Source organism: Vanellus vanellus, assembly GCF_965231255.1.
Source record: "Vanellus vanellus genome assembly, chromosome: 8".
Classification (NCBI taxonomy): domain Eukaryota; kingdom Metazoa; phylum Chordata; class Aves; order Charadriiformes; family Charadriidae; genus Vanellus; species Vanellus vanellus.
This window is the reverse complement of record NC_138913.1, coordinates 18,196,989-18,220,816: the sequence shown is the minus strand read 5'-3', so window position 1 is coordinate 18,220,816 and position 23,828 is coordinate 18,196,989. Positions and strand designations below refer to the sequence as shown.

Genomic DNA, 23,828 nt, shown 5'->3' with positions numbered 1-23,828 from the left:
TGCTGAGGGGCAGACAATATTTCAGTGTACTTCAGGCTTACACTGACCAGTACATTTTCAGTCTTTTATAGTTCAATTTGAGACAAATTTATAGGAGTCAACAGGTGCATGAATCTCAAAGTACCAAGTGTAGGCCTACTGATAACCAATTCTGTTGTCTTGGTCATTTTAGTAGATCTTTTCAAGCATACAATGAACTCCCAGCATTCTTCAGGCCTCGAGCTGGAACCCCCTAAGGCCCTGGTCAGATATGCAGCATGCTGCCACTAAAATTAATTTACGCAGACCTCATCACTAATTCTCATTCCTGCCCAGCACAGCCACAGCTAGGCCTGCAAAGTGAACTTGCCTTCTTTTCCTTTGGCAAGGGGGAACAATGGGTATTTTTCACTTGAATCTGTCCCTGGGTCCAGTGACCTGCTCGCACACCTACACAGCTATGCTGGCACTAAGCAAAGGGCAATATTTAAAAGCAGCTATGAGGTGACAAAGGCCAACTTAACTGGCACTGTTGTCAGAGAAAATGTCTATCAAAGCAAGCAAAAGATTACATCGCAAGGAAAGGCAGAAAATGGTAAATATGCTAATTAAAAAAAAAGAAAAAAAGAAGAGACACCTGCCTTACCCCTTCCATTACGGTAGCATAGGCATATGGCAGTCCTGCGCATTGAGAAGTTTCTAAAATGCCAGCCCTATCAGGACTTAGTAAAAATTAGGTACTGCACAAAAAAAAGATGTATCGAAACAAAGTTCACTGTGAAGTTGTATTAAAAGTTAAGATTCCCACCCAAAGCAATCTGGATTGCAACTCGATTTGATTAAGGGATCCTCCCTCATGGAGCCTGTTGCAAGACTGGTGATCTAGTGCTGGACTCCCTTTTGCCTCCACAGCAATAAACAAAGAACACCACGTAAATCCATAGAATTTAAGAATATAGTAACAAAAAAGTATTAACTAAGGACAGTACAATCTATATTATACATTTTAAGATGAGAATCAAATATGTCACTTATAGTCAACCAGTTGAAAACTGTTGCTTCTTTCTTCTATACCCTATTAAGTAGTAATTGCCAATTCACTGTTCATACACAAAAGTGGATCAGTACCCAGTGTCTTCACTCGGACACAGACACACTGGGTCAGCCTATAGATTTTGGTTAAGAGGCAAACAGAGTATTTTCAGGACATTATCTATCGAAAATGAACTTGGGTGCCAGGTGACCTCTCTGTGTATTTAATTGATACGATTTACTTTGGGGAATATCCCTTACTTGCAGGTCACGTACATCAAATACTTTTAAAATAAGCTAAAAGCATGCCAAAACAAGACCTTGGAAACAGTATAATTAAAAATGCAACCTATCAAATGCAAGTTAATCCGTACTAGACTGACTTTTCCATTTATACCAGTTGTATTATCTTCTTCATTCCTACCAGAATCTGTGAGTTTTGAATAAAACAACCTTGTTACAGGAGACATATTGGGTTTTTTTTGAAATAAATTCTCATTGGGAGTTTTCCAGCTCAAAGTCTGTTATGAAGGGGTTTTTTTTTGCCAAAACCAAGCCTTCCTGACAATTTCTACCGATTTTGCTGTTGTTTTTCTTGTAACTGTAATAATTCTGATCAACCCTCATTTTCTCAAGTTTATGAAAAACATTAGCTCATATATAAACACACTACCCCCTCAAACTAACTGTTCTTGGTAAGATATGTATGTAACAAGCAAAGTTACAAGAATCTGCAGACAGAATCACAGAATGGTTGGGAGGGACCTCTAGGGGTCATCTTGTCCAACCCACCTGCTCAAGCAGTGTCAGCCAGAGGCAGCTGCCCAGGACCATGTCCAGACGGCTTCCAAGTATCTCCAGGGATGGTGACTCCACAACTGCTCTGGGCAACCTGTGCCAGTGGTCGGTCACCCTCACGGTAAAAAGAGTGTTTCCTGATGTTCAGAGGGAATCTCCTGTGTTTCAGTCTGCGCCCATTGCCTCTGGTCCTGTCACTGGGCACCACTGAAAAGACGCTGGCTCCATCCTCTACACACCCTCCCTTCGGGTATTTATATACATGGATAAGTTCCTCCCTGAGCCTTCTCCAGACCACAGTCCCAGCTCTCCCAGCCTTTCTTCATGAGATGCTGCAGTCCCTTCATGATCCTAACGGCCCTTGGCTGGACCCTCTCCGCCATGTTTGTGTCTCTCTTGCACTGGCAGCCCCATAACCGGACCCAGCACTGCAGGAATGGCCTCACCAGGGCTGAGTGGAGGGGACCTGCTGTCACCACCCCTCCCCACGCCGCCCGGGACACCCTTAGCCCTCCCCACGGCCGGGCCCGTTGCTGACTCACGGTCACCTCACTCCCTGCCGGCAGCCCCGGGCCCCTTTCTGCAGCGCTGCCGGCCGGCCCCCGGCTCTTCTGGTGCAGGCGCCGTTCCCCCCCGCCCCGCTGTGGATCTCTCCAGCCCGCCGAGTTCCCCCCTGGACCGCTCTGCCGTCCCACACACAGCCCGGGCATCTCAAGTGCCCGTCCCTGTCACAGCGCCCCAGCGCTCTGCTGCGCTGCCCGCCTTCAGCCAGTAGCTGGGCCTCTGCGCTCCCCCCGCCTCAGGCGGCGGCGATGGCGGGCGATCCCCGCCCCGCTCCCCCAAAACCCCCCGCGGAGTGCCACCGTGAGAAGTGTCGACGAGGCAGGCCGGAGAGCGGTGTGCCGGGCGGCGGTGGCGGCCCCCCCTTGTCAGCCGGGGGCACGGCGCGGCGCGGCCGGGCGGCAGCAATGGCGCAGGCGCAGCGCCCGGCGGGGAGCCGTGCCGTGCTGTGCCCGTTGAACGTGCGGCGGCATCGAACCTGCCTTAATAAGGGCTCTCCTTCCCGCGCGTGCAGCGCTACACACTGTCACCTAAATTTAAAGCGGGAACTGTAATTCGGGCAGTCCCACACAGCGGCGCGGCTGAGATGCAGCTCAAGCACAGGCCTTTGACTGATCTGCAGTTCTTTCAAATTTGGAGTTCTCTGCATATCTTGTTTCCTTCAAAGGAGTCTTCAGGACACGCTGTCCCCTCACCCGTCACTGCAGGCGGTAACAACTAACCCTCCTCAGGTGTGCTGAGTTAGAGTGCTCTCACCTGGCAGCACCACACCTCACCCAACCCACAGCTCAGAAGCAGCGGCTGCTTTGGCTACTGGAATGTTTTTGCAAGTCATACCTGACTGCAAACCTCGGTGTTATTACAGGGCTTCATACCCAGGCAACTCCAACACTCAGCAGGTCAGGTAGCCTTGAGACTACTTAAACTGGCACGGAGCCCTCGGAGCCACGGGCATCCATGGGGACGCACAGGGGGCAGCCCAGGTGGCTTTACGGGACAAGCGACCAAGTGGTAATAATACAGGCGTGCCCTCTGCTTGGAATCAGCAGGAAAAAACTTGTTTTTCCATTTTTATCATATATATGAACAGGATTACAAAACTGGAAGTGTTTAACTGTTTCCCAAACAGATTAAAATTTAAATTCTTCTGGTTACACATGCAACTTTTCAACGTGAACTCTACAATATGTCTGACTTAATTCACACGCAGCTTGAAACAATCACCCCAAGCCCATAACTGAACTCTCACTATACAACTCATTCACAAACCTAATTGTACCTGTTTGAGAACCAACTTGAACTGTTACACTTAATTATTTTAACAGAATGGGCCAACTCCACAAAGACATCTTGCCACTTAAACCAAGATTTTGCCTAAATAATGGAGTATTTTAGTTGTTGTCACTTAACTTTATTAGGCACCAAAGTTCTGCCTACACTCCAGAGTTTGTCGGTCTTATTAGCATGGAGCATACCAGGAGTTTCTCCCAACAGGCACAATCCATGATAAGACACTACAAGAATACCAAACACACATGCACAGGTCTAACCCCAAGACTAAGAACAGCAACAATCACCTCTGTTCTCCAAAACCTGAGAGGAAGCATCCCTTTTGCATTCAGTAACCCAAGAGTATTCATTCACTAAAGAACGAGAACCAGGGCCAATTTTTTCTGTCTGGGAGAATTAAAATGCAGGTCTCCTACAGGAATAATTTTAGTCAGTAAGTCTGCCAGGCACTTTCAGATAAGGACATGAAGCATAGTCAGCCCAGCTTGCCATAGCCGAACAATTTTGGCTGTAACAGTAAGAACCTACTACGTCAAAGACCGAGTTAAACATGAGTGAAAACAACTTTCAGAAAGGAGATATCCAGACTGCTGTGTGGACTACTTAAAATACTTTACCCAATGACTATCCTTGCCACAAGTGGTCCCTGGCATTAGGCGAGTACCCTGGCCATTAGTCAAGAGCCACCCACATGTGGCATTCCCTCTCAGATCCAATGACTTTTCATTTCAAGCAGAGGAAATAAACTCCAAATGGAGATCCTTTAGCCCAAAGAGCCTGTTGCCTATGAGTTAAAGGCAAAAAGCATAGGAAAGTAAATTGTCTGTTGAACGGGAATTGTTCACTAAACAAAGTGAACAACATTCTGAGTTAATGCTCTGCTGAGCACTGTAATATTTCTTCTAAGCACACCTAGAAAGAAAAATCTAGTTCCTTTCAGAATTAGGCAGTAAATCTTTTTATGAGGACTACAAATTTGGATGTATGTACTTTGATTCTGCAATCATCACATTTAAAACATCAAATTCCTCAGGAAATCTGTACTGCTTTTAGATACACCGGGTACTAGAAACGCTTCTTTTTCCCAGATATCATCTATACAAGGGAGAAAAAAATACTGAAAGTATTCTAAGAAGCTTGAATCAAAAAAGCTACAGCAAGAAGAGCACAGTATTCACTAACAAGCACAAGAAACAAGCAAGCAATAAGAAAACCGAAACCCCAAACAAACCAAACAACCTGTCAACCTATTTAGGAACAGTAATTCAGATTTAAAAATCAGCAGAAGTGACAGAGCAGTACTTTAAGACTTACAGATTAGATTGCAATACCTAAGTAGTCTGTGAGCATTAACTCCTCCTGTAGCAAAATAAACCTGGAAAATATCACAAGGTTGTGCATGGACACTACAGGTCATGGTGGGAAAGATAAATGGAGCCTGACCAAACACACACAGCAACAGCAGCAACAGAGTAACTGCTTCAGAGGGTTCTGGGGAAAAACTCAGGGACAAAGAGATTTTGAAAGTTAAGGCTCTGACCAGAAAAAAAGCAGGGAAAGCAATTTTAGAGCACAAGGGTCAAGTGAGCTATTTTGATTATGCATTTTTAGTGTGAAAAGCCAGAGAACTTCCCCTACATAACTCTATCTAGTGGTGCTACTGCTACAGAATGAGACTGCAGCTACATGAGTACTGAAAGAGCAATAGCTGATTCAGTTAAGTGTTTTAAGACATTGTCCTGAAGTTTGAAGCAGCATCCTCAAAGATCCAGGCTGCAGTCCACTGTTACGAGGCAAAGTGGCAGAGCAGCAGGTTTACCTAGAACAGTCCAGCATTTTTCGAAATTAAACCCAGTGAAACCAAGATTACATAATAGATTCCATAGTATAGTAAAAGATAAAAGTTCATCAAAAAAAAGGAAGCTAAATACAATTTGCAAGGAATTTTCTATGTGCTCATGGCTCAGCACTGGAATATGAATAGTGTTCCTTTAATGCAATATTGGTACTCAATTAGTATGCTTGTGCTAGAGGCAGACAACAAGTAAACACACACCACAAATTATCTTTTTGGAAAGAAAAGAAATGAATGCAACTTTTCAAAACATAAATTTCTAGCACGTGGAATCTGATGCTTTCAAGAAGGTCCTTATTTGAGCAAATGGCCTCTCTCTTTCACTCTTGAACATATAAATTCATCATGCTTCAGTCTAAGAATACTGTGAAGGCACATTATGAACGGACATGTAGCAATAAATTGCCTTTATTTTTACTATAGTAAATGAGTTAAACTTAAATAATGGATAAACCAATAAAAACTGTATTCATGGGGAAGTTCACAAAGTCGTGTTAAGAGATAGTGGATCTGAATGCCTGTTTGGAGTGTCTTCACCCCTCAACTTCCAGGGTTCAACATTGGACATGCCAGAAGAAGTAAAGGATACTTCAGACTGAAAGTAAGAGACAGCTCAGATACTGGCATGCAAGTTTTCCCAGCTTTTATGGAATATTTGATTCTCCAAGCCAGTGTGAACAAGAAGTTATATCTCAACAGAGATGTCAGTGATTTTTAATTATACCTCAAGGTTAAAAAGAAAAAAAATCATTAGAGCATAACATTTTAGAAAATATAGAAGAATGGAGGTAAATAATACATCTATCATTCCAGAAGCAAAATCTAACAAAGACTGGGATCGGGATGACTGAGATATTACTGCTAACAGTAGTATCCTATACTTCTTTATAATGTTTTTGAAGTCAGTTATTCTCTGAATAAATCAATTGCTTGTCTCACAGAAATTATTTGAAAATGTTGCACTTATTTTAATCTTTTTCCCTAGTATCACGACACAATCACAAAATAATGAAACACAAAGGGCAATTACCTCACCTGTGCACTATAAATTAATTCTCAAAGGCCTAAAATGAATCTGTAATGTACTGCATAATTCAGAAAACTAGGAAGATACTGTAGCTCTAGACATTGTCTGTTTAGACTCTTTCATTTTTTCAGACTCTGAAGTCTGATGCACCTAAACTGTCTTGATGAGCCAAAAATCATTCTTCCATCTAGCCGATGCATTTATTTATTGCAGTGCTTAACAGCAACCCAGTATTTCCTCAGTAAGGTTGATTGAAGTGTTTCCTGAATTGTAAATCCTCAAGTTTTCTAATACTGATAAAGGGCTACAGTTTTATTTTATTGGAATCATGTCGCTGTTCTGACTGCCAACACACTGGTTTAGAGTCAAAAGTGATTAATCTAGAAACGCTAAGATGAAACAGGATAGGACAAAATACAATTATTCTTGTAAATTGTCTAGAATGCTTATAAAAGTACCACAAGATATCACTGACCATGAAGTCATGCTTAACCTCTCCCATTTGGATGACAAAAGAGTCTGTGAACTTTAAGGGTGGAGTGGAAATCAGGAAATTCGGCACATTGTTTACCATCAAAGAAAGAAAAAACGACTTATTTTATCCTCTAATTATTTTTACTATACTCTCTTTTCCCCTCTGAAAACCTGAAGATGAGCAACACTTGCACGTCAGTAACAAAACATCTATCAGTGTGGATGTATGAAATAAATTTTGAACATTTAAATTCCGAGTCTCCCAAAACTGAACCAACCATATGCAGTGAAATCAGCAACAATAATAATTTAGTAAACATAAGAGAGAAACAAGTCTTAATGTATGCTTCTTTTCTATGTATACAAATAGAATTCTCTTACCTTTTGTTGGACTCTGGTTCTGATCTATAAATCCTTTCAAATCTCCATTTGTGGAAGTCACACCAACCTGAACAAAACATTTTGGAAGTCTTAAAATATGATCTACCTTTCTATGTTTTCTAGTATGCAACTAACAGTATTATGAAAGTAATCTGCTCTGCATTTTTGAAACATCATAATCCTATGGATAGTAAAGTCTAACAAGAGCATGAAATTCAAAGCAAAGGATCCAATACATTTACTGTGTATATATGAAGGCAAACTCTAATTTTAAGTAAGTTCTTACCTAAAAAAAACCCTAAATATTTTTATACTCTACTGTACGTGACCCAAGCGGCACATTCTGATTATTATGGTGTAAGTCACTGTCCCCTCCAAGTCAAACAGAGCAGCTGCCACCAATAACACAGCAGAAATCTGCCTGATGTCCAGTATTGTCAGCACTAAGCTACACGGACTACAGGGGAGGCCTGAGGGGATGTGACTCTTGATGCATTTTAAATACATTCCCCAGTTTTCAGAGATAAACTGATTTCCCCTGAGGGTAAGTTACCAGAGACATATAACTTATATGAGACTTACAACTTAAATTATAAACAGAATGGTGCATCTCAGATTTTGGCATGTACAGAAAGCATAGAAAGGGGGAGCTTGTATAGAAATATGCAAGATCACTGTTCCTGGACGAGGGAGAGAAGAGGAGGAAAGTCCCTCAGATCCCAGCTAACAAGGGATGGGCCCACGAAGAGCAAACAATGATATGGAATTCTGCAGTTTCAGAGCATTATGTTGCACCACCTTAGTAACCCCTGTTCAACAAAGCATTTTGTTTTGCTTCAAAGACAGAAGCTGGGATAAGCATTGTGGGATTGAGCTCCATTGGAACAGTAGGCAATTAAACTAAATACTACAAAATATCTTTTTAAAATATAAAATTTGAGTACTTCCGTAAATAATTTGGACAAAGGGTTCAGGTATCAAATTAAGAAAAACCAATCATTCAATCAAGGATCAAATATTTGCTTTATTTTACAGATGTATAGAGTAATAATGGAACATATGCTAGGGCCGCTTGTAGGGTTTTAATCATATCAAATCAGGATCATTTGGCTGCAGGCAAATTAAATGGTACTAACATAACACTAAAATAGACTACACAAGAACAAAAAATACCTATTACAAGCATTCAATCACTTGGTTCTGCTAGAGAACTTATATTCAGCAAGTACTTTTTGAAGGGGAAAATCTGCATGCAGCATTGTAACAGACTCTTTTGAAACTACTTCTATTAACATTTTTTTCACCATCAGGAGCAAGACACAAACATTAGCTGTTGCTGCACTACCCTGATCATAAAATATTGCCTAAATGAGCTAAGTTATGTGCTTCTGTAAGCAGGCCCATAGAGATGCTCAATAAAGTTCATCATTTTATCTCAAATGTTGCCTGTATCAGACTTGCTCTTCCCTATCACACCCAACTAGATGGTCATATGCTATTTCCAAAGGGGAATCGAGTACTTTGGTTGTTGCAGACTACGGTATCACCAGACTTGACTTTCGAAACAGAGCAAGTCTATCTCATTTTTTCCTCTCCGTTTTCCCTTTTCCCCCCGCAGGTGGCAGCGGTGCAGAGGCAATGCAGCAGGGCTGGGGAGGACCGAACAGGAACGCCTGGATTTGAGCAGGGGAAAGATGAGGAAGACAAAACCAAACGCAAAAGGTCTCCTGTTGCGTTTTGGTAGCAGGTCCATACAGAAAAGAGCAGCATTCTAGTATTCTTGCCCCCAGGTGCTTCGGCAGCAAGGCAAGCTGATGTTAGGGTTCCTTACACTGAAAATCTATTCTTGAGGAGATCTTTAAAACAGAGGTCGGAAAGGTCAGTAAATTGCATAGCATATAGCATTGAAAGGGCATTACGACTGCAAAGCCAAGACGAAGAGCCAGCGCTCTTGGATCATACTACTGCTGCCTTTGCACAATAAATAACAGTATCAGCTTCTCCCTAGGACCCCTGCCTCTGCAAGAAATAGAAGAACACAAATAGGAGAAAATTTTAATTCAGAGAACAAACAGGGGAGCCACAGGGATAAATATCAAGTGTTATAAATAAGGGCCTTAACTCGTTCCAAGAGAAAGGATAAGAATTACAGTTCCCATGAACATCTTCAAAGACAGCACTGCAATTTGTTCACAATTGAACCTTCAGCTCTAGATTTACAACTGTACATTTCCCTATTGATTCATACCGGTGCTTCAATTAAACACTGAAGATGATATACATATGTACTGTCAGCTCAAGATGACTCTCCAGCCATTACGAAAATTCAAATATTTACATTTAATTCTCTAAAAGATTTAGATTGTTTAACTGGTTCAATATTTAAGGAAATGTAACAAAGTACTTGAGTCCTTTTTTTTGTGTATCCTGTACTTCAGTGATCCAAATGATACAAAATTACAGCAGAATTTTAGTTTGCATAGAAATATGTATCTTCATGATGATGGTCCTACTAACACATTTATAAAGAGCATCCAATGAACAGGAGCACTTCTCTCAATTTTATAATCTTTGTATCTAAATCTAGAAGAGACTGAAAACAAACTTGAATTTCATGAGAACTTAAATGAGAAGCGTGGCAGATGTAAAGGAATTTCTTTTACAGGAGAATTATCATAACTAAGTCTTCACAAGAAGCAAAGTGTGATGCAATACTACAATACTGCAGCAAAATGAGAACTTTATGGTATTCCATTTCAATGTCAGAGAGGTCCCAGGCCATGTTGTTATCTGGAGACTGTACGACCTACTGCTTTTGGGAATCTTGTTGTTTAACCACTCCTAAGCTGAAACCAGCAAACAATCCAACGCTTACATAAGTATCATTTATTACTTCTTGTACGCCTTGTGTGATATTTCTGCTTTAGAATACTGCCACAGAGTTGTCTGGATTACTGGGTACAGCAGGAGCTGGACTCCTGCTTCTGTCCATCTGCAGCAAGATGAATCCAGCCATGAAGTAAGATGAAGCAAGCACTTGGCAGGCCTTAGCATCCTATTAAATATTTTCATCAATTTTTTTTCCGCTCTCCTAGTAGCTGAATAAGAAGTTTCCAAATGGGACGAGGGGAAAGAAAAAAAAGGATCACAACCAGAGTCTTGGAAGGGGCAAACTGTCACGAGCTGTTCTTGTAGATTATCAGCCTTCTCCACTGCTTGACATACTGTTTAGGTAGCAAGTCGCTGCCTGCAATCCTTCCCTTTCCTTACAGAAGTTAACTTTCCCATTAACCTGAAAAGATTTTGTTCTCTTTGCCCTAGAATTAATCCCGATTACATCATGTAGGAGTTGTAAATGAGTAGGGAATCCATTAGCTGGCTGTTTTCTTTTTAAAAATAAACCCATAAACATCAGCTAAATAACTAGGTTGGCATAGTTTAATCTGCAAAATTTCAAACTAATAAAATATTTATTCTATAAAATAACTATAGCCTTGTGTTAAAGTGAACAAGGAAAACATATTTCTATACTCAGCACAAGAGTAGGTTACCCAGACTGAATGTCATGTCTGTCTTTGGAGGTTTTCAAAACCCAAAGCCCTGAGTGGTCCTGAACAAAGTACCAAGAAACTGGGTTCTGAATTCAAGTGTCAAAGAGTTTTGCACAAAGCACCAGAGTAGATGGCTCCTGAAATCCTTTACAACCTATGTCCCTCTATGAGTCTATCACACAACACTCCATGGATTTTATTGGCATTAGTATTTATCCTTTGACTGCATTGAACAAAAGGTCAAAACCACATACAATTTGGATTTGTGCAGCTGTTCCACACACATCAGTAGAATTACTTATTTATACTATGGTTGAATATGGCCTATGAAATAAGTAACTCAAAGGGCTTTGCATATACACATCAATTTATTTTCTGGCTTAGTAAGCTTGAATCAGTCAGACATAAGACATCTGAAAGCCTTACCTGAAACTACACATCAAATGAAATTATTAATAAAGCCAGGAGAAAAGAAATTTCCAAGACTTGAGAATTAATTAATTTAACCAAACGATGCCCTTGGCACCAATCTAACCAAATATGCACAAAAGCTTTTGCAGTTACTGAAGAGAGATCCATCCTAGGGCTACCCGCACTTTTACTGTGGGGTACTTCTTTAGTCATGTTAGTTCCTTAACCTGTTCAGGTTTAATTAGACTGCAGTCAACTTTTGGCCCAGGGCCCAAAGTCATACTCAACTCACTGACCACCAAGCTTAATCAGAACTGTTCTCTATACAAATTGTCTACCTTGGGAAGCATAGCTAATAAGGCAGAAAATTAAGGTCAGGATGTTCAACATTTCATAAATTTCCTCAGAACTCAGGATAGGGGAGTCAAATATAGAGCCTCTAAACACTACGCTACAGGCTTGTTAATGGGGCAGACAAAGAAACAGAAAGGCCCTCAGTCTTCTAGAAACTAAGAGTGTACTGACATTAGTAAAGAAATATGCCGTCTTTCTGTTCTTTCTTGAGTTTTGAGACTCAGACTCAGTAGAAGAATTTTACTCTGCTGCAAAGGTGAGACACTTCAACAAAATAAGAAGCGCTCTGATAAGTCTGAAACAATGTTAGAGGAATCATAACATATCTCAAGTTGGAAGGGAGCCATAAGGATCAATAAGGAAACAGCATAGAATTGCCCCAGTTATCAACCTGACCCATAGCTGAGTAAATTCCACATCCTTAAAGAGCTTCTAACCAGTTTAAATTTATCAACATACTGCAGAAGATGATGCGGTACACATTTGTGGTATACAAAAATCAACGAAGATTTTTGAATTTGAAGGCCTTTGTGTTTGATTTCTTGTATGGACAAATACAAGAAATCAAACACAAAGACCTTCAAATTCTGAAAGCCAGAAGTGACTGGCAACGTGCCAATATAAAAATACATGTTGTAGAATTATACTTACATTTTTTGCCGTCATGTCAGACAATATTGCTTTATATTCCGTAAAACCATAAGATATCCCTTTTCATCTTCACAGAATCTTTAAAATGAACATCCTGTAAGAAAGTTAATAAAATATCTTAGTTAAAATATATTTTCAGTTACCTCTCTAGCTGAAACCATGCATCTCCAGAGGAAAGATTTTATTATTTTTTTTTACCTTTTGATAAAATCAATCACCACAATAGAAGGTCCTGCACGGATACTAGAAATGTACATTGCTTGGAAAAGGCAGAGATGCAATCTTATATATAAAGGCCCAACTTACATAGAGGCCTAACTATATTTATGTGCTAGCAAAGCATATCATGCCATTACTGAAGTCTTGTAATTAAAACCATGCATTCATTTGCATCTAATGCAGTTTGACTCTAAAAACTGGAAGTGAATTAATTTGCTCCATCATATCTTTAGCCTCCAACAACAGAGAAAGCTTCTAATTCCATCACTGCAGACATCCAAAGATCTTGATAAAAAGTAGGAAATGCTACAAAATGTATATACACAGCAAACATTAAGTACTTTCAGGAAACATCCAAGAAAAAAACATTCCAGTTCAAACTCATCTTTTTAATATTTTCAGGCTCTTTTATTAACCCTATGTAATTAGAATTATAATATTAGAATCCCAGGAAAAGACAAATATTTTGGTATACTGAAAAATACTTAGTGACTTCTTTTTTAAATCAAAGCTTCCAGAAATCTTACAGAAAACAGAAGAAAAAAAGTTACAAATCAATGCTGGCAGCACAAGTAATTTTAAAGATAGAATTAACCTGACAAAGCTTTTAAGTACTTCAAAAGTACTTTATAAGTACTACTTGCTGTTAAAAAACGGACTACAAAAGACATCTGAATTGCACTTGGATGCAATAATATGAGAGGGAGAACGGTTCACACTTTCAAGCGTGGAATTAATTCAGCAAAATCTTTTGGAAGATGCCTAAACCAGTTACGAAATATGAGTCACGACCATCTTCAGCAGAGCTCACCATATACAAAAGCAGAGTGCAATTCAAGCTATTTCCCCTGTATTTTAACCTATGCAAAGTTTGAGAACAGTCAGTGCCTTCACTTCTCTTCTAGAAAAGCGCCAAAAATTGTTTCAGTAGTGTGCATAGCTAATGGAGAACTCTACCATCACTGCATTATTGGTTTTGGACAATCCAGAAGAATTTTAAATTCTAGGATGTTTCTATAGATTTCTTGGCTTATTCTGGCATCATATTGATTAAACTGTTATTAGAGTTAGTGGGAAAACATTTTATTCAACTCAGAGGTGTTCTCCGTTTCCTGTTGAATGAGTTGTATTCATCTTCCTTAGTGCCTCAATTTATCATAGCCATAACCAAGCAGCTACTCCAGCACGTGCATACCACACAATTCTGTCTACTAAGACATTCTCCCAGGAAAACTTGAAAGTTTTAGTTTCACGACAAAACATCCAAGAAAATAAGAAGCATTTTTGTGTGCCTTCAGAGAGGACATTATGGAGAGACATCTTCACACCCTGGGGAAAGAGGCTACTGGATCTCTGCAGCAATCCTGAAACTCAAAGAGCCACAGAAAAACCATGAAGCCACAGTGGTCATAGCAAAGAGCAAATACTGAATCCTTGCACTGCATCTGAAAACTATGATCTATGTGCCTTTTCTTTTTCCACCTTCCTCCTCCTTCCACACACTCTCCAAATAAATCATCTGGAGCTCTGGCCAAAATTTATGATGCAGTTTGACCTCCCTCTCTTGCTTTAAGAGGCTTTACAAGTAATTTACTCAAATAAAACATAGTTAAGAACACATTTGCTAAGCAGCTTTAACCCGTTTACAGATAAGCAAACTAGTTTCATCTTCGACAAGTTATTTGCTGTCAAGCTTAGTGATCCAGAAGGTATTGTCCATAAACTATTACAGTCCTTTGCCACAATGGTCTTCAGCCAGTACGAACAGTTGGTATTCTTCCAGCTTTATGAACACATTTTGTCAAGCTCGAGAAGCCAGACTTTGTGACCCCACCATCTGCCATGACCTCTTGTCAGGTTCAGACAAAAGAACCTACACAGATGGCCTCAAAATGGAGATTCTCTTCATTCCCAATTGCTGTTTGACAGCTTGCACCACACAGACAGAGAAATATAAAACTCAACCTTTTTGTTCTTCAGCTGGTTTCTACTGAAATGAAGCTGCATAAAGACAGGTTTAGAGCGCAAAGCACATGAGACACAAAGATTGCTTTATTTGAATTAAGGTTGTCCCTTCATAATCCAAGCCTTGGTTTATAATCCACTCCCATAATTTCGCCTTTTGGCCAAATATTGTACAGTACAGTGACCCAGCCGAACTGTCTGACTTTGTAAACTTTGAGGTGTAGTTTCTTATAGAACATATGTTGCCTAATTACTTATGCCAATGACATTAAAAAGCCAGTTTGGGCATTAAATTTACAGAAGCCCAGATAATCAAGATCTAGTTACAACAAAGCAGTACAAGAGTGTTTATCTGTACCTATTCTCGTTACAAGTGAAAAGCCAGATCTATTTGAAATTTCAGTGATACTGAAGCTGAATCCTGGTACAAGAAACAATGCAAACCAGAAAACAGTTATCTGCAGAAGAATATTATATTCCTTCATAGGTTTATTTTCTATGGTCCACAGTCTTATTTTTAAATTATCCCTTTAAGATACACATACTGGGTAAAACCTAATAGTAGAAAAGAATAAAGCCCCTTACCATAACAGTTTATTTTCTGCCCCTGAAAATTAAGCTTTACCAAACTTATTCTGGTTTTCTTTGGCTTTCTCAAATTCTGATCAGCACTTCACATATCACACCTTCATGTAGATGAGCACCACACAAAAATTCTCCCTGGTCCCAGATGCCACTTCACTTCACCACAGGAAGTGTCATTTATATAAGTATTATATCAGTATTAAACACCTACAAATTAAGACAACCGAAGACAGTTATCTAAATTATTACGATGAAAAGTCTTCATGGAACACAGAAAAACTGTAGAGATATTTTAGTATACTAAAATGATTTTTATCATCACCAAGGAAGGTTTTTTTTCATTTACTTGATTAAGAGTGTTGCAAAGTGAAAATTATTCCAAGTAACTGGGCCAGCTAAGAGGAAAGAAAATGTCATCAGTTTCAAGAAAAAGAAAACTGTATAAAGCCAGCCCTTCCACTAGAAATTAGCTTACATTCTTCACCTCCCTCTCCGTGGTACTAACTTTCAACCTACAGTACTACAAGGCTGATTTCAGAAGACAGCAGTAACAAAAGATTCCCTATTAATCAGTACAAGCTCAGTTTTAAACCACTAATTTATGCACAGCATCTACATGGATTAGACCACCTGTTATACATATGTTGCTTCATTGTGTTTCAGTTTTCAGACCAGTAAAATTTCAAAATTACGGAGTACTTATCAGAAATCCACCCGCTCCCAAGAAGTGTTTCCCCATCTTGTTCCTAAAAAGCATTTCAATATCCAACTCCTTTTTGAAGCAACTGAGATAAAAATGGACCAATTTTAGTGAAAATATCTGTACGTACTAGCCAGATTAATTTCTTGGTACCCCAAGAAACAGAAATACAACTTTGTTATCAAATTTCTGAAATTTAAATTACAGATTTTGCATCTCTATAAGAAGATTCCATTGATTTGTCAACTTTTTTCCTGAATCCTCTTCAGATGACTTAGTCTCAGTTTTATCCTTTATTCATATACAAGAAATAAACTTGGCCTACAAACTGCAAAAGACACCCATGTCCATATAACATCCAGCTTGTCACTTAACAAAGAACTTCAATAAGCCAACCAAGGGGTGTATTCAATGAGTCGCACACAGAGAGTGGCAAATAAGTCACCACCTTCAGTTATCACACTAATCTGTATTTTGTATATAATATTAGAAAGTAGCTCTTAGGAAACATTTAAAAGCAACTCCCACCATGATGTGTGTGATGAAGGTCTTGCAGGTAGGTACTACAACTTATTTTTCCAGCTTTTACTGTGAACAACTGTATGCCTTCAAAAAAGCCCTACTAGATAACAGACAAGGTGATTAGAGAGACTGAACAAAGGAAATCGAAATGACTTTGACTGCTAAATGATATGAGGAGTTTTTAACAAATTAAATAATATTTCTCAAGAAGAGTAGTGAGTTTAAAAGCTTCATTGTTTAATCGTTTTTACATTACTTAAAACACTACAACCTATGAACCCAAAGTACAGAAGTTTTCACTACTACATGATACAAAACCGAAATGAGCATGACTGCTTCAAACGGAAGATATAACTACCTGAACCTAATTTGAAAGTGAAGATATTGTAGTTTGTGGGAACCAGCTGACACAAAAGAAATTGGAAGGAACAAAACCCAGTAAGTACCTACAATTGATCAGGTTCTCCTAAGTTACTGTGATTGAGCAAAATCCCAATATATCATCAGAACAAATTAACCAACATTTCCCAGCAACAACAGTAATTATGATTCAAGCTTACACAGTACAAAGAACCTGGAAAAACATACAAGGCCTACATGCAAGTTCATTTAGAATAAACTGTAGCACTTAAGCTATATAACAAACAACCAACATTTCGTGTGGTTTATTAAAAGCACATCACGGAAATCTCCCTTTATAAACCTCATGCAGCATATATTGAGGCAACAAATGAATCAGATCCCTTTCAATACTGTCGGACTTGATCCCAAACGCAACATCCCCATTACTTCCACTACGCGCTTTATTTACTCTCACTGTTATACACATTATAACATGATGAGCAAAAGCACTGCTGATGGAGGCTACTGAATATCTGGAATCCCAGGGATGAAAACAGGTCTGAGTGGATGAACACGTGACAACACTACACAACACAAAATCCAAAGCTGTAATCAAACTCTCCCCTAGATGAAAGTGCCCAAAGTCTCCATGCACTTAATTGTGCTGCTAAGCCTCAAGTTCTACTGCTTGTCCAGTCCTGGCACTGCTGAGACCCAAATCCCATCAACCTGGAACTAGATATTCCTTCCCTCAAGAGACTCGGTTTCTTAGGCATGCTCTTAGGCATGCCCAATGTCATACAAGTACTAGCGGTAAACTAAGAACAGGACTGAGAACAGGTCTAAGAACAGGAGCAGCACTCGGCTTATTTCAACATCAGTGAGATGATGTGTGTCCCTTACTGCTCAAACAAGGAGGACGTTACATTAAACGAGGAATAATTCCCGAGTACTTGAACCTTTGAAGGCTCTTTTAATTCCCCAAACCAGCTTACTGTCATTCAAGATAAAGTACGTAGGGCTTGACATCAGAACAGTGGATAACAGTCATGCAGCACTTAAAGTAAGATCATCTAAAATTTCCTTTTGAATTTTACAGACAACTTACTTCTAGCAGCACAGATACATTTAGAATTAACAGAAATTTAGCTGCAGTTCTTTTAAGTAGACAATCTATTCTATAAGCTCATCTTTTGTTCTCTAACTAGGTTTCTAGCCCAGGGTTTTTTCCCCAGCTGACTACTATGCAGGGCACAACATTTGGGAGTCTGCTCCTTCAGTGGAAAGAGGCAGGCGCAGCTTCCTTTCAGAGTAAAGAGCATACTGTATTTTCACAAACATATTTTTGCCTTAAGAAATTTCATTTTGGCAACAGATTGACATTTGAGAAAAAAATTAGTGATCTATATGACTGTAAAATATCTTGTAAGACAGACTTTGTGCATTGCCAAGAATATACCAGCTCTTCTTTCAAGTAAGCTCAGCTGACAAGAGCATCTTTTTGACTACTGAGACTTCAAACAAGCTTCTTGCTACTCATATACTGTATGATACATCAGAGAATGCTCTAGATATTAATCTGGTCTTGTAATGAGTGTTAATGTTAAGATTTTTTTCCAGAGTTATCAGTACATTGACAAATACATGGAACAGTTTAACCATCCTGTTGAGATACACTTTTGTCTACACCCCACAGCTGGAAGAATTTTAACATCCAATGAACTGTAGATAATTTTACATTTGGATTTGATTAAAGATAATCAAGTTATATAGGGATAGAGAACTTGATGATGGAGAGAGACTTAGTAATAACCATGTCCTACATTTTCCTTATAATTTGCTAGCAGCTTTGTTCTAGTTTAAAGCCATTATTAACTCTACTCTTGCATGGATTGAAGATCATGCCAGTATTCACGGAAGGGTAAAGGTTACAAAAAATTTCATACTTTAGTTATAATTCAGTACATAGGCAAAAGGGGATTTTTCTAGTGATGCACAAGCTCTCAAATACCGACCACAGCACACAAAATTACCTAAAGGGTGCAGTTTCATTAAACAAGTTGCATTGATGTAAGATCCTACCACTGCTAAAAGGGATCTTCCACTTTTCCCTGCTTCTTCCACTTTCCGTTCCTTCCCCACGCTACATTCTCTCAACAACTCCCATTTCCACCTGGGCCCCTCAGTGAGCCAATTTGGTTCTAATACGGTCAGAATAGCAACAATGGGGCTGAAAGGGGGAAGAAAGTTTTCCATATGCTGCAACCCACTAACAGCTCAGATGACCATCTAGGCCTGTGCACAGGACAGGACTAACCCTTCAGATTTTGCTAGCTTTTTGATCAGTTCAGTCTGGTTTGCAGAACCACATCATGACTCCGTTTCTGAAAAAAAAAAAAAAAAAAAAAAAAGCTTATGTGATCTCCTGAAGGTTTACTTATGGGTTGAAATGTGGCAAAAAGTTGGATATGGTTTGTTTGTATGAAGACTACTTCATGCTTTTGAAGAGTTCACTGGAGTGCATGCATGCTTCAAAAATCCATTAGGAAGAAGTGGGATGCTTTGTCTTCAGATCATAGCTTTCCCAGTTTCTTATACAGCAAGAAGCAGGATGAGTAATTTGCTTTTGACAGACAGCAGAATCCTGCTGTTATACAGAATCAATACACAGCTTGAAATGTTATCAGTTGTATGTATGAAGTTATTGATCTAAAAAAATTGTTTAACTGTATTTGCAATTGTAGGTTGAATTTTAAATAAACTGAACCTTACAACTATTGGATTGCATGTTTAAGAGAACAGAAATATATTTTTCAAGTTTCTCAAGTCTTAAGGTCAAGTTTATAATGAAGGGAAAAGTTACCTAACTCCTTCCTTACAATAAATGGAGAGCCTATGCACACGAAGGTTTTTGATTTCACTCTGGGGACAGAAGCTCACTTTCACTTGCAGTTCCTAATCTCATTCATAATTATTGGTCATGTTACCACCATAATTTCTATTACAGGTCAATTACAGTTATTCTGGTAATTACAACTATTGCTCATATGGGAAAGGTTTAATACTCGGACGACCGTTACGATTTACAAGTGACTTTTAATATGTTAATGCATTGGCATTCACAAGTCTTAATGAGCAAATACTGATACATTTGCTTTAAGACTTTAATTCCCACAAATATCATTATAATAGCTGCTACCAAGTTGAAGAATTCATCTATACAACTTGGCTAAAAGTTCATAGACTTCAGGACAGCATGTATCTGTAGCAACCTGCCAATTTCTTCCTGAACATATGACCTTATTTTTCTTGGGTTTTTTCCACTTACATCTTGGGCTGAAATTCCCAATAACAGAACAGTGGATGAAAATTGTCGCTAATTCACGCAGAACACATCTGCTAATGCTTACCATGGGGAAAAGGATTATGAGTTCCTTTCAAAGCAACCTTTTCACGCACCCAACAGAGGTTAGTAAGGGACTCTGTTGAACAAAAGAACTACAGAGATTGTAAGACAGAACTGAATCATTTGCTGTTCCCACCCAAACTGAGACAAACCTGGCAGCAACAGGAACCTGATGAAACAGGAGAAACCCGACTTGCCAAACCAAGGAACATGCCTTAACTTCCACAGAAAAAAAAAAAAAAAAGAAATTAAGCTGCAAGACCAGAATTACATTCACCAATGGACTTCGGTCTATAGAAGTAAACAAAAATTTCATGTTTGGGACACAGGCACTTAATTCACTGTTAGGAAAGAATCAGCTATCTAGGAATAGGAGAAGCATAATCACAACTATCATCACTGCTTCCTCTTACAACTGTTTGTGTAAAGCCTGATGGTCAGGGCATGTCTCACTGATTGAAATAATGTAAAAGCAGTCAAAAAAAGCTTTATAAAATGGATTCTTTCTAGAAGCCATGGTAACCAACAGCATGTTTAGAAGTTCTGTGAAAAACTCGGCTGTTCATGTCTATCAAATATCCCAAGGACTGTAAACCAGGAAGACCACAGTGCCATTACCATCTGGGATAGCGCCTTCAAAGATACCTCTAAAGGAGCCCCCTTGGCAATTCATGCTTAAGTGATTTGGGAAGTTAACAATATCAAGTTGTCTTCTACCTCTCTTTTAAATGTTATCACTAAGTCAGAAAGAATGAAATTGTGCCAACACCTGAATTGCTGCAGTTCACAACCAAGCCTACTAACAAAAACAAACGCTAATCTTTTTCCAGCTTAGTTTCAGTCTCTATTGTGACAGCCAGTACTAAATGTGAGCTAACTAAAGCATTATTTTATCACCAAGTTAGTGGTGCAAAAATCTGAAAATTTCTGCAGGTTTCAGTAAAGACAAATATTCTCAAAAGTTGCTTCAATAGGCTCCAGATTTTGCAAACTCTGTTCTGAAAGGAAAAGAGTTTCTTCAAGAGTACTAAGTGAATAGCTAGGTCTAGGAGAAGTTATTTCCAAATATCATCCCTTTCCATTTAATTACTATGCTGTATTTCACTAGACATATGATATTCTAGAAAGTTGTGCTTCTACTAATGCATATATTAGAATATATTAACATACACATTATTAGTAGATACTATAATATATAGTAGACTTGCAAACTGACCTATCACAGGCATGCAGTTTGATTTGCTTAGACTGATTTTTATGCTATTAATTTTGGAAAGTACAAACATAAACTTGAACAGTCTGTAAAGACCTTTATTGGAAACTATCACTGCACACAGGAAATCAGAAAAAGTAGCAAAAAAGTTCCTTTAATGAAACTGTAAGTGTAAGATCACTTACTACTGCCCCACCTTCTTGCAAAAGAGCTGTAGTCTACAAATCAATAACAGGGGAAAAAAAGAACTAATTTTATTTTAATACTGTTACACAAACCAACCAGGAAGGTGTTATAGATCTGTCCGTCCCCACCATACCTGCAACTTTTTACAGTATTTCCTAGCATATACCTAGTTTTTCAGATCCTGCAACAGGCATTTATACTATCAGCTTTGACATAGTACACATACTATTACCACACCAAGATGTTTGGACCCTTTTCCAGTGAATATGATAAACTTTGTCTGATTCCAGTGGCTTCTTGGCTTTGCACACAAAAACTCCACAAGTTTATTTCCCTGCACCTGACTACACCATTTATTTTCTCTATTTTAGGATTCACCATTGATTCATTAGTAGTGGTGTCCTGTGAATGTAATCGGAAAGGTAGATGAGAAATTCTTAATCACTACACCAAAAAAGTATGCAGAAAGAGCAAACTATTTAAGAAATTGTCACTTACTAAAGACAACCCTGCAAATAATATTTTAAGGTAGCACATCATAAGAAATGCAATTCCAAGAACTGAATTAGGCTAGCTATAACTAAAGAACTCATTCTGATCCACATTATGATGCAGAAGTTCAAACATTACTATCTAGGCAGTATGAACCGCAGCTTTCCTCCTCTAACCACATCAGGTCGCTATTCTTCTATCACTTTTAGAGATATCCACTAAACTTTCCTGTAGGCATAGTGAAGAGGTCTGCACACTTAAACCGAATAACATTATAAATTCTTGAAGGGGATGGAAAGTTGGAATTTTGGTTCCTATTTTTTTCACTAAACCTATAACAACACCTTTAGCTGAACCCCACTGAAAGATCTTCACTGTGAGGATGCTCACAACTGTCCAGGAACTATGTCCAGATGCAAAAGAGGCCCCTACAGTAGTGTCCAACGTATACAAGAGCAGAGGAAGATAAAGAATTCTCCTGTCATATTGACATCCCCTGCAAAACGGCACTGTGCCTTTTGCCCAGCTGAATTGTTTGGCCTATCCCCTTTACACCAGATAGTTGCTGTCAAGATGCTGTGTTGAAAACTGTACCAGTTTGTAAAGTGAGGTTGCCAGTCAGAACCCTCTGCAGCAATAAAGAGCATTCCTGCCAGCGGTAAATGTTTCCTGTAAAGTTAATTACGTCAGTATAGTACAAGTCAAATGGTTTCATTTTGTTGTGTTAAAACAGTGATTTCTGTACAAATAGGAAGCGATTAAAAGAAAGCCCAATAATTTGACTGTGAAATAAGATCACTCTTAAATTCACTCATGAGACAATCTTACTAATATTTAATAATTTTTTTTTTTTTCCTTAGTATAGAACTAAATCATTTGACCTATTACTCTTTCCTCTTCTAGACGCACTAGACTTACTTCACAAGAAGAAAGTTTTCAAAGGACAAGAATTTCTTTTCTTTCCTCTTATGACCACCTCTCCTGTCAAGTCTTCTTTTCTATAATGCAGACTTCTTACTCTTTCACATTTCTTCAAAGTGCTGTAGTTAGCACCCTAGATGCTAATTTGAACAGAAGTTCCTGAAATTCAGTATTTCACTATGTACAAAACATCTTTAAGTACACCTAGCATTGGCACAAGTATGGGCTGTGAAATACAGTTCTGCATTTGTTCTGTAGCAACGGTCATCTCTCATGAGTCTTTGTCCCATGTATACAAATCACGCATTTTTTGTGTAAGACAGGATATAATATAATCAAATGAACTAAAGTTAATTTGGGAAGAGCAAAGAAATACCGAAAAAAGTTACTAATTTCTCTCTTAATAGCACCAATTTATACTAGCATAGAATTATTTTTTAATCAAAGATTGTATCAAGTTGCAATTAGTTACATCACACAACCTCCAACGTTTCGCTGGTTTTTGTGAGCATAGATAAGCTACATCAGTGACAGTAGTTGAAAAAAAAAAAAAAATCTATCAGCTTAAAAGTACTAATGAAGTCATGAAAAAACTGAACCGCTTTCCAAATTATGAAAACTGACCAAGTAATTTTTATTTTTACAGTATGCTAAATCATATTAATTTAAAATGTTCACTTTCTCTGTCAATTCAAAAATTTACAGAGAAAACAAAACTCAGAGTCCCTTCTACAGAGAAAAACATCGTAATCTCTGATACGTATAGCTCAGCAACATCATCCTTTTACCCAACGAGGGAACACGCTCTCAGATGCGGTTTTCTTCCACATTTCGAGGAAGTTTGCTTATTCCGTATTTTCCTCCTATTGTTTGTATTCTCAATTCCGAAAGACAGTATTTATATTTGGATTCA

General features: G+C 38.7%; 1 protein-coding gene across 1 annotated transcript in view; it reads right to left on the bottom strand.

Moving 5' to 3' along the window:
• The window catches only part of TFDP2 (transcription factor Dp-2), a 43,782-nt gene extending 31,262 nt beyond the window's left edge, over nt 1–12,520 (bottom strand). The window contains exons 1-2 of the mRNA XM_082487335.1: nt 12,365–12,520; nt 7,398–7,464 (exon numbers count right to left, since the gene is read on the bottom strand). Of these exons, the coding sequence (XP_082343461.1) occupies nt 7,398–7,464; nt 12,365–12,379 (82 nt within the window). The 5' untranslated portion in view covers nt 12,380–12,520. The remainder of the gene's footprint in view (nt 1–7,397; nt 7,465–12,364) is intronic.
• Nucleotides 12,521–23,828: the final 11,308 nt, after the last annotated feature.